The following is an 11,856-nucleotide window of genomic DNA, read 5'->3' as shown; positions in this document are numbered from 1 at the left end:
AAAGACCAACAGTAGTCCTTTTTTCAAAAATATTCAAAGTCTTTTTCTTCGTTCCTTTCCCAGTAGGTTTTTTTCTCTTTCAAAAGTCCAAAAGTCCTCCTGCCCGTTCTTTTCTTTGTTTAAGATTTCCAAAGTCCCCTCCTTTTCAAATTCCAAGTCCTTTCGTTGGTCCCCCCTCTTTTTAAATTCTGTCCGTATTTTTGTAATACAATGCCCATGAAAATGAGCCCCACGCGTGGTGGGGTTCGAGGCATATGTCCCCCACGCGTGGTGGGGTTCCCCACGTGTCCTGGACACGGTTTATTACGGGCTAGGTCCGAAAATTAGGCCTAAAACCGGGTAGTTTGAACCCGAATATTATTCTTTTGCCCGGACCCGAGAAATAGGAACACGTTGCTTAACTAGTCCTATGTAAGCAAAATAACTACCAAAAATAAGACTAGTATTTAAACAAAACTATATATTTTTAAATATTTTTCAAGATTTAAAATAGCTATAAAATATTAATAAAACTATTTTTTTTGTAATTTTCGTTTTAAATATTAAGATAAAATATGAGGTAATATTTTTGTATTTTTTCCAAGTTAAAAATGACTATAGAATATTAATAAAACTATTTTTTTGTAATTTTCGTTCTTTAATAAAGACAAAAATATGACGTAATATTTTTGTATTTTTCAAAATTATAATGACTGCAAACATTAATAGAACTATATTTTTTGTAATTTTCGAATTTATATAAAGTACCAAAATAAAGTACAATTTTTGTATTTTTCAAATTTATGAGAGATACATAAACTAAAATTTATATATATATTTTTTGAAATTTTTCTTTTTGCAACGAAATAAAGTAAAATAGTTAAAATAGCTATACTAGTCCTAAATTAGATATTTAAGCTTAAGTACGTAAAAATTCCAGGGGAGGGTCAAAAATCACGTGCTTACATAACCGATGGTGTTGTGGTCACCTAGCTCTTTCACGTCCAATTCATGTCGTTCCTTCCTGACCTTTGGGCTGTTCTTCATTGTTTGCACGTGCACGCCTCGCTCGCCATCAAAAGTCACCGGTCCTAACCTGAAATACACATAAAATACCACAGAGCCAAACAAATAGGGGGTTGTCACCGCTACCACTGGTGATGCCTAGCCGTTGCAACGAAACGCAAAGAAAAAAGGAAGCGAATTTGAAGGTGCTAGTTAATGGACAAACAAATATTGCAAAATTAGTAAAATTGCTTTGTGTATGGATATACACTTCTTATTGAAGTTGCTGCACTGAAAAGGAAAATTACTTCGTTTATGAGAGATAAATCGAATGCCAAAATAAAAGCACCAAAGAGATTAGATCCGGAAATGGGTTGATTAGATATTAGAAACTCAATGTTCACAATGAAGCAAAAATATTTGTGGGTCTGATCCTTACCTTCGCCATGGGAAAGCAGAAAAGGAATTAAGAATTTGAGAGCTACGCCAATAACGAGAAAAAAGAGCATAAAAGGGAAAGGAAAGGAAAAGAAGAAAAATAGAGAGGGGGCAGGGAGAGAGAGGAGAGAGAAGTAGAGTGACTTACCTATTGGAGTCGATGGTCACCGGTGTTTGGCTAGGTCACCGGCATAAGTGACCATTGAAGAAGGAGTCAGAGAGTCAGAACGGAGTCAGAGAAATGAGAGAATGGTCGTTTCCAAAAGACAAACCAAAAGTAAAATCCAATCAATGTCCCAAGTGCATATATAAAATAATAAAATTCAAGTAAGGTGGTGAGAAAACTCCCTGGTTATTCTTCATCATCGTTCTCATCATAGAAGGCCCTATGAGCAGCCTCACAATCCTCATCAACATCTCCCCCCTCGGACTATTTCCGCTCAGCCTCTTAACATCCAGGTGTGTTGACATCTTTATCTTCAAGTAATCTCTAGCCCTCACGAAGCCCAACCAGACACTGCGAATGAGCATTAAGCGGAAACTGTCATGTAAATTGGCTATCTCCTCCGGAGTAGCTGGCATTCCTCTAATCTATAGCTGCAAATCAAGCATCACATAACCATGAAGCTGTCATCACGAGCATTGTGCTCGAAACCAGTAAGCATTGTCATATCATTTTCCTCCTTAGCTCGGATGCTTGTAATATCGGTCCCTCTAAGTGGTGCTGGAATGATTACATCAAACTCTGGCTCCTCATCTACTTTCTCTATTCTCAGATATTGTGTCAATATGTTTCCAAAGAACAATCTATCTATCCTCTTTCTCCTTCACACATGTGCCATCTGGTAGCGTATCAAATAGACCCACATTCACTTTTTGGCCGGTCATTAAGAAATAAAGCAAGCACACACTCTCGCTCCCCATCATAGTATCATGATTGCAAGGTAACAACTGAGTGTTGATCAATTTCAACCAAACATGAGCCTCCAAATTCATCTTCTTCTTTTGAAATTTTCTATGGCGGTGAATCTTTTTGTGACAAACCCAGGCACCCACAAAATTGGCACCATACAAAGTGTGTAGGAGCTATTGATATGTAGGGCGGGCAATGAAGTTACACAATGACTCGTGGAACATCCGGAGATCCCAAGTAGTTGCATAGAGTAGATGAAGAAATATCGATCAACCTTTCCCGAATAGGCAATAACCTTATCTTGATCCCACCCATCATAGAACTTGATTAAGGTTCATATTAATGTCCCCAGGGTTCCCAAAAACATAGTTCAACCCTAGCTTATGAATATACTTCAAATGGGTGGATACTTAGATCGCAATGCCGCTCATCAACAGCTAAATCGGGGTGCATATGTTTAGGACTACAAATCTTATACCACGTCTTGGTGGATGGGGGCATGCTGTTCAGCCCATATTCATGATCACCCTGAGGCCTTGGATGTGAGGCTACAACTGCTTATAGTCATAACTAGAAGTGGCATCTCCTCCTTTTCTCTTTTTTGGTGGAGGTGTGGAGGATGTATTGCCTTTAGTAGGGGCAATAGCTTTGCCCTTTCCTTTTTCCATTAGTGGTGCATTTGGTTTTGGTTGTACCATTTTCTTACCTGCACAAATATATGTTAGTCAACTTCATAGGACATTGAATCAATTCGAAACATGGTCATACGATCCCACACTTAAGATATTACCATATTATTGTCAATGCTACGTAGACTTCACAACTTGAAATTAAGCAATGATTGTAGCTACAAGACACCTAGTTCATGGGGGAAAACAATATAAGTGCCATATTTGAAACCTTCAAGCTGGCTTCGGTGAGCCACTCCACACATAAATGTTATGATAGGGACACTTACAACCCACTAATGTATCAATTCTAGAGACTAGGGCTCCAACTGGGACAAAACATGACTTTGAGTCATTTTATCAAACACATGTTACACACTAGCTATTATGAAGCTTTCGTGTGGATGAGGGATTGCTCCACCCTCCCAAATCGGCTTGGAATTTGAGTGTAAACATTCATTTGTGTAACAAGAATATCAATCCTATGGGGTTCATGGGGTTGGGACAAGTATGCATAATTTCACATTCAAGCCATTCAAAAAGTTTGCATGATCCAATTTACCTCAATCAATCCCAAAATAGAAGAAAGATTGAGAAGAATTAATACCTTAGATATCGAAAGAGGAGTAGTTATCTTCAATAGTGGTGAGATTGAGTGTATGAGTGTGTGAGAGAAAAGTTGGGAAATTTAAGTGAGGGAAGGATATAAGGGGATGGGTTGGCAGTGAGAAATTTGAGTGTGCGTATTTTTAAAAATGTTGTGGGGGTTTGAAAATGGAACAAGGACGAAAAATTATCTAGCCTCGTGAGTTGGGACGTGAGGCCCATCGTGCAACAAAGTAGACGATGCGAGGTCTGGGTCAAGGGGAAGGTTGGGCGGGGTGAGCTTGGGCGCGAGAGAGCGCGCGTGATGCCTGGTCTGGCACGCGGTCCAGTTCTCGTGAAAGAGCGTGTCTCCTGGACTAGGGCACAGTTCTTGTCCTACTTTGAGAGGTCTGAAGCGTACTCAAGTGATTTCCAATCCATTTTCTATACTCCTTCATGTGCTTTGACCTCCCAATACGCTCCCGTACCTATTCAAACGCCAAAACTCAACTCGTTAGTACCTAAATACAAAAGAAAAATCTAATTAATCTAGACTAATATACGAATTGGGTTTCCTCCCAACAAGAGCCTTAGTTAATGCCATGGAATCACGAATACAACATCACAATGGGTTACCTCCTATGAAGCGTCTGATTTAATGTCGCGACATGATGCATAATATTCCCTCAAGCATCAACCAAGTCTATCTAAGTTTTGTGACGACGAACGCCGCCACACCAATAGTGTTTAACTCTTTGCCCATTGACTAAGAACGTACCATCACTTCGGGATCTCGTAGATCAACAACTCCATGCTTCGTATCCAACACCACTTCGATGGCCTCGACCATCTAGACTTGAGCTTCATAGGAAAGAGCTTCAACCTTAAATTGAACAATAGAACGGCTTGACACATAATTAATTGCAACGAAGATGTACCTATGGCCATTGGATGATGGAAACGACCACATGAAGTCCATTACCCAAACATCAAAGATTTTGACCTCAAGTATGTCCTTCAACGGCATCTCATGCCTCTTTGAAATTGTGCTAGTTATTTGGCACCCATCACATCTTTTCACAAAAGCATGTGCATCCTTGAGCAATGTGGGCCAAAAGAATCTTTAATACAACACCTTTGCAACCGTTTGTATCCACCGTGGTGCCTTTCATAAGGTGATGCATGACAATCATGCAAAATGTCTTCCATTTCCTCAGGGGCACAGTGGTGCACCAACTGATCTGCACAATGCTTAAACAAAAATGGCTCATCCCATAGATATAATCTAACATTATTCATGAAATTTCTCTTACCATCTGGTGACAACTCTGAAGACGTCACCCCACTTACAATAAAGTTCACATAGTCAGCATGCCATGGGGCTGCGCCAGCTGTGACGACTAACAATCGCTCATCAGGAAATCTTTTCTGAATCTCTCCATCTTCATCAACATACGCGCGAGTTTCCAAGCGCGGTAAGTGATCGACTACCTAATTTTTGGTCCCATTTCGATCTCGGATTTCCACATCAAATTCCTACAAAAGAAGAACCCATCAAATTAGTCTAGGCTTAACATCTTTTTCTCAAACAAATACTTGATGGTTGCATGGTTTTATGTAGACGATGACTTTAGTTCCTACCAAGTAGGCCCTAAATTTGTCAAACGCCCATACTACTGCTAACAACTCTTTGTCTGTAACTGTGTAATTTATTGGTGTTGGATTTAGAGTTTTGTTGGCATTGTAAATTGAGTGGAACACTTTATTTTTCCTTTGTACCAGTACAACCTCAATTGTTGTGCCGATGGCATCACACATCAACTCAAAAGGCCCTCCAGTCCAGGCGGTGATAATTGGTGCAGTCACCAATCTATTTTTAAGTTCCTCATATGCCTTCAAGTAATGATCATCAAACTTGAAAGGTGTGTCCTTCTCAAGAAACCTGCACAAGGGAGCTGAAAGTGTTAGAAAAATCTTTAATGAATCTATGATAGAAACCTGCATAACCTAGAAAGCTTATGACTCATTTGACAGAAATTGGAGGTGACAATTTATCAATTTCTCCCACTTTTGCCTTGTCCCCCTCCAACCCATTTTTGTACACTTTGTGCCCGAGTACAATCCCTTCACATACCAAAAATAACACTTCTCCCAATTCAGCACCAAGTTTGTCTCTTCACACCTAACAAACACTTTACTCAAATTTTTTAAGCATTTATCAAAAGATGGTCTGAAGACAGAAAAATCATACATAAACACTTCAACAAAATTTTCTACCATATTAGTGAAGATTGTCATCATGCACCTTTGAAAAATCTTACAAGGACAAGTGACGGTGGTCTTTGTCACTACCCAAAATCCAATATAGGTCATGATAGCGCCTAACGTTTCCGTCAGGCAAGCCAACGGTGAATTATCACATTAGTCGATCATTTTATTACTTTCAAAATTATGAATCTTATTAGATAAAGAAATCAATGCTTTAAAAAAATCATGGAAACTTATTTAAATAGAATAAATAATTAAAGGGTGTAATAGCTAGGTAAAACCCCAGACAATTTACAGAATATCCCATACCCCGGTGTCACAAGTGCATAAGCATCAACTAGTAAATATAATAAAATACAACAACTGTCTGGAATACAAGTTAGACAGAAGAATATAAATAACTCTGATGGAGACTTTGCATGCTGCGGATCGTAACAAGGAAGTGAAACTCACCGTAAAGTCCCAACAATAGTCGTGCCCCTACACCCAAAAGACCACTAGAAACATATATGTATACCTGCACAATAAGTGCAGCAAGTGCAACATGAGTACGTAAATTAACGCGTACCCAGTAAGTATCTAGCCTAACCCCAGAGAAGTAGTGACGAGGGGTCGACATTGACACTTACTAGTGGTCCAATAAGACAGACACAGTAAGAAACAAACAGATATAGGGTAGAGTAAATAAGTGAAATAAACAAGTATAAATACGTGGTACAATCCTCCTCTTAATCACCAACTCAAACTCTTGATTAGCAGTTACCTCATCAATCGGAGAATATATATATATATATATAATGGACCTCACCAGATAGGTCGTCACAGTTCAATTCAGGAAAACTAACAGATATACTGGCTTCTTGTCAAATATTACGCATGATTTCATAAGAGTATTTTATAGAAATGTCGAGGCGTATGGCCCGATCCCATCATAATATGTGCACTGCCGAGGGTCGAACAACACGAACCATAGATACATCTATTATATTGTCGAGGCGAACGGCCCGCTCCCACGAGAGTGTGGTACATAATCCTGCTGAGGCGAATGGCCCAATCCTATTATAATGTGCGCACTGCCGAGGATCGAACGACACGAACCATAGATGTATCTATATACTACCGAGGCGAACATCCCGATCCTATTAAAATGAGAAGCTTTAATGGGTCCTTGACCCTACTCACGAAAAAATGTGTGAGTTATGAACTTTAAGGAAGCTTTTCTATGAAAACGCACAACACGGGAGGAATTTGTTAGGGGAGCACAATTATCTACGGCTAAATCAAGTAGCGCGTCACATCTCTACAATAGCGAGTCTATAACTCTATACAAGTCTAGTCTTGGGTCGTAACATGTAATCAAGTAACTAAGCAGGCAATAATAACTCAATCCGTACAAATAAAGCATGGTGTGAATCCTAATCTACTCGGATATACTTAAAAATTCTAGCATGCGCACGGACACTCATTATCTCATACGTGCACAACGCCCACAACATGCAGCATATAACAAGAATAACACCTACGGGGAAATTTTCCCCTCACAGGGTTAGACAGGAGACTTCCTTCGCTCAGAAGTTCTATAACCGGCTCCAATGCCACTCTAACACTTCAAACAGATGCTCGTCGCTCGAAAACTAGTCAAACAACATGCAAATCAATAAAAATATATTCTAATACTCATAGTAAATTAATTTATAGCAATTCTCAACTCCGCTCGAAAAGTTAATAAAGTCAACCCTCGGGCTCACATGCCCGGATTCCACAAATTTTCAAAGATAATATTTAACCATAAAGCTACGAACTCAAATATATAATGTATTCCTAATCCCATGTCCAATTTCGTGGTAAAAGTCCAAAAATATTAATTTCTAGGTTTCTTTCAAAATCTCACAATTTCTACTAATTTCCATGGTTAAATCCTTGTACAATCCATGTAGTTAGCTAATAATATGCGGGAATTACTTACCTTGCAATAGATGATGCTAATCCCCCCTCGAAGCTCTCCAAAAATTGCCCAAACCGAGAGAGAAATAAGCAAAATCCTGATTTAATACAATCTGCTCAGGTTTGCATTTGCGGACAAAAACTTTGCATTTGCGAATGAACAGTAAACTCCAATGAACAGTATTCACAATTGCGAATGAACAGTGCCTCACCAGAAACCAGCAAACCCAAACTTCTCCGAAATGATCCGAAACCACCCCAAAACTCATCTGGAACCTCCCAGACACAAAACATATATGAATTTCAACCATAAAATACGTTACGGACTTGATCGCGCACTCAAAATACTGAAAAGAGGTCGTATTAACCCAATATTGACCATGGTGAAACTCCAAATTTCTTATTTTTACTAGTCTCTCAACCAATCATCCAAAATCCACCCAAGCCCCTCGGGATCCTGTCAAATCATACCAACAAGTCCCAAAATATGATACGAAATTAGTTGAGGCCTCAAATCACATAAAATAATGCCGAAACTACGAATCGCACCTCAAATCGAATTGTGAGTTATGAAATTTTCAAATTCTATAATTTGCACCAAAGCATATCAAATCAATCCGAAATGACTTCAAATTTTGCACACAAGTCGTAAATGACATAATGGACATGTTCCAACTTCTGGAATTGAAATCCAAATCCGATATCAAAAAGTTCACTCCCAGTCAAACTTCCCAAAACCTTCAAATTTCTAACTTTCACCAAATGACCCCGAAATGATCTACGAACCTCCAAATCTACATATGGACGCGCTCCTAAGACAAAAATCACCATACAGAGCGATTCCCAGGCTCGAAATCCCAAGCGGACATTGATAACATTAAAATACACTTCAATTTAAATTTATGAAATTCTTCCAAAATCCCAACTTTCCCTAATAGGCGCCGAAATCCTCCCTGGCGATACGATACCCAAATCGAGCATACGCCCAAGTCCGAAATCATCCTATGAACCTATTGGAACCTTTAAATTCTGATTCCGAGGTCATTTACTCAAAAGTCAAACTTTATCAACTTTTCCAACTTAAAGCTTCTGAATTTAGAATTTTCTATCCAAATCAACTCTGAACTTTCGAAATTTAATTCTGACCACACGTACAAGTCATAATACATGAAGTGAAGCTACTCAAGGTCTCAAACTGCCGAGCGACGTGCTAGAGCTCAAAATGACCGGTTGGGTAGTTGTAGTCTTCTCTTGGTCATATGGTGCAATTAATATTTGATTATATCTAGAATATCCATCAAGAATACAATAATAGTCTTGTCAGGACAACCTAGCTAACATTTAATCAATTAATGGGGGGGGGGGAGTGATCCTTTCTAGTAGCATTATTTAACTTTCAGTAGTCTATGCAAATTCTCCAACATGTGACAGTTCTAATTAGAATTAATTCTTATTCTTATTTATGACCACCATAATTACACCCTTCTTAGGCACACACTATACTTAACTTACCCACTTACTGTCAAAGATAGGAAAGATAATACTTGCATCTATCCACTTTATGACTTCCTTTCTTACCTCTTCCTTCATAACTGGATTCAAGCGGCGTTGGTGTTCCACACTTGGTTTGTGCCCATCCTCCATTAGAATTTTATGCATACAAAACATTGGGCTAATACCACGAATGTTAGTCATGGTCCTTCCAATCGCATGTTTATACTCTAGAGGCACGCAAAACAGCTTTTCCTCCTGAAAAATAGACAACTTAAAAGATACAACAACAAGTAAAGTTTCATTAGCACCCAAATAAGCATAATGAAGGTGAGAGGGTAAGGGCTTGAGCTCCAACTTTGGAGCTTCTTTGATGGACAACTTGGGTGGTGGCCTAGTTGGTCTATCTAGATGCTCGAAATTAATCATCCATTTGATGTAAGCACATGCATCCAGATGATACACCATCTCCTTAACCTCGTCATCCAATTCAATGTTGTCAAATAACATAATTGTTTTCTCTAGGGAGTCATTCAGATATGTCTTCTTCTTCTTCTTCTTCTTCTTCTTCTTCCTTTTCAACCACGTAGATCATAGCTAGATCCTCATAGTGACTTGGAGGCCTGGTTGTCTTGTACACAATATATACTACTTCCACATTATCAATTAGAGAATTAGTTTTCCTTTACGAACTTTTATCACAACATCGGCGGTGACTAAGGGAGGTCGTCTCAACATGATTGAGACGTGTTCATCAGCTTCATTTTTCAATATGATGAAATCCACCGAAAGAATAAATGTCACGACCCAAAAACCAACCCAATCGTGATGGAGCCTATCATGAAACTAGGCCAGCCGACACAATCCCAAAACAAAACGATATTTCATAATAAAGATGTTTCAAGCTATTAATTAATAAAATTTCACAGCATAAGTCTAAATAACAAGTGCGGAAAGAACAAAGGCCCGACATCGGGGTGTCACAAGTCACGAGTATCTACTAAGGACTGTCTGAATACAACTAAGACTATCACAGTTTGGAAAACACTAATATAGTCTAAAGAATATAAGAGGGAGAAGAGCAAGGCTGCGAACACCATGCAGCTACCTTGCCGACTCCGAATATCTGCGACGGATGAAAGATCAACGCTCGCTATCATGTCCAGCAACTCATATATCTGCACACAAGGTGCAGGGAGTAATGTGAGTACGCCAACTTAGTAAGTAATAAAGGTAAATAAATACTGAGCAGTAGGAAACACATAAATCCACATCATGAAATCTCAGTAAGTACAGCATGCTTTCAAATTAGTATATGAGTCAAATTATCTCGTTTAAAATCCAATTTTGGTAAAAATCATTTGAAGATATTTTTCAACAGTTTCAACAGAGGTTTAATGGAATTCAGAGTAAAAGTGATAAAATCATAAATAGCCCCTCGGGCAAGACATGTATCGTAAACCACCCCTCGGGCATAACATCACTCAGAATCAGCCCCTTGGGCAATCTTACAATCACTCGTAATCAGCCCCTCGGGTACAACATGAATTAAGAATCGCCCCTCGGACAACATCATATCACTCACTCATGGTACCCGCGCTCACTGGGGGTGTACGGACTCCGGAGGGGCTCCTACAGCCCAAGCATTATAACAAGCCATCTCATGACATAATAAATCAGGCCCTCGGCCTCTCATATATCACAAATCAGTACAATATGCTACGGCGCGCAACCCGATCCCATGATATCCTCACAATACAGTCCCTCAGCCTCACTCAATCAGAAACCTCTCAAGTCACTCGAGCTAATAATAAAATAGGGTGCTCACCCCAAAATATCATTTTGTGCATCATAACGGATTAAATAAGATTGACTTATGAAATCAGTAATATATATCATGACTGAGTACAGATCTTAAACCAAAAACAGTGAGGAAACAGTAGTAAAAAGCCCCTAAGAGTCTAACAGCTTGGCACGAGGCCCAAATATGGCATTCAGCCCAAAACATAGTAATACTTTCTCGAGCACAAAAGTATCACATAGTTTTCAGTCAAATACGCAACTTAATAGTCGCTACGGGACGAACCAAGTCATAATTCTCAACGGTGCACGCCCTCACGCTCGTCATCTAGTATGTGTGTCACCTCAAAATAGTGAAACGATGTGAAATTCGGGGTTTCATACTCTCAGGACAAGATTTACAATCATTACTTACCTTAAACCGGACAAAACTCTAACCCGCGATGCCCTTGCCTCTCGACTCGGACTCCAAATGCTCCGAATCTAACCAAAATCAGTATATTATCATCAATATACGCTAAAGGAATTAATTCCACACGAAAACAATCAAATTGGACCAAAAATCCCGAATTTGGCTCAAACCCGGCTCCGGGGCCCAAGTCTCAAAATCCAAAAAAATCGAAAAACTAGAAACTCCTTTTTCTCCCGAGTTTATACATACAAAAATCATCAAAATCGGACCTTCATTGGCCCCTCAAGTCCCCAATCAAAGCTCTCGAAAACTCAAACGCTAACCCTTCAACTTCGCCCCAAATCCTCCACTAA

The 11,856-nt window shown here is 39.2% G+C and overlaps 1 protein-coding gene across 1 annotated transcript; it reads right to left on the bottom strand.

Annotated features, from left to right (window-relative positions):
• Positions 1–2,033: 2,033 nt before the first annotated feature.
• On the bottom strand, positions 2,034–9,801 carry LOC142180747 (uncharacterized). Its single transcript, XM_075252813.1, has 7 exons — positions 9,321–9,801; positions 7,823–7,913; positions 5,723–5,818; positions 5,185–5,530; positions 4,719–5,079; positions 2,964–3,041; positions 2,034–2,188 (listed from the first exon to the last, which is right to left on the bottom strand). Exons 1-7 carry the CDS (start codon positions 9,799–9,801, stop codon positions 2,034–2,036), a joined length of 1,608 nt encoding a protein of 535 aa, XP_075108914.1.
• Between the last annotated feature and the right edge of the window lie 2,055 nt (positions 9,802–11,856).

This window comes from Nicotiana tabacum, chromosome 5, assembly GCF_000715075.1.
Source record: "Nicotiana tabacum cultivar K326 chromosome 5, ASM71507v2, whole genome shotgun sequence".
Lineage (NCBI taxonomy): Eukaryota > Viridiplantae > Streptophyta > Magnoliopsida > Solanales > Solanaceae > Nicotiana > Nicotiana tabacum.
This window is presented reverse-complemented; position numbering and strand designations above follow the sequence as displayed.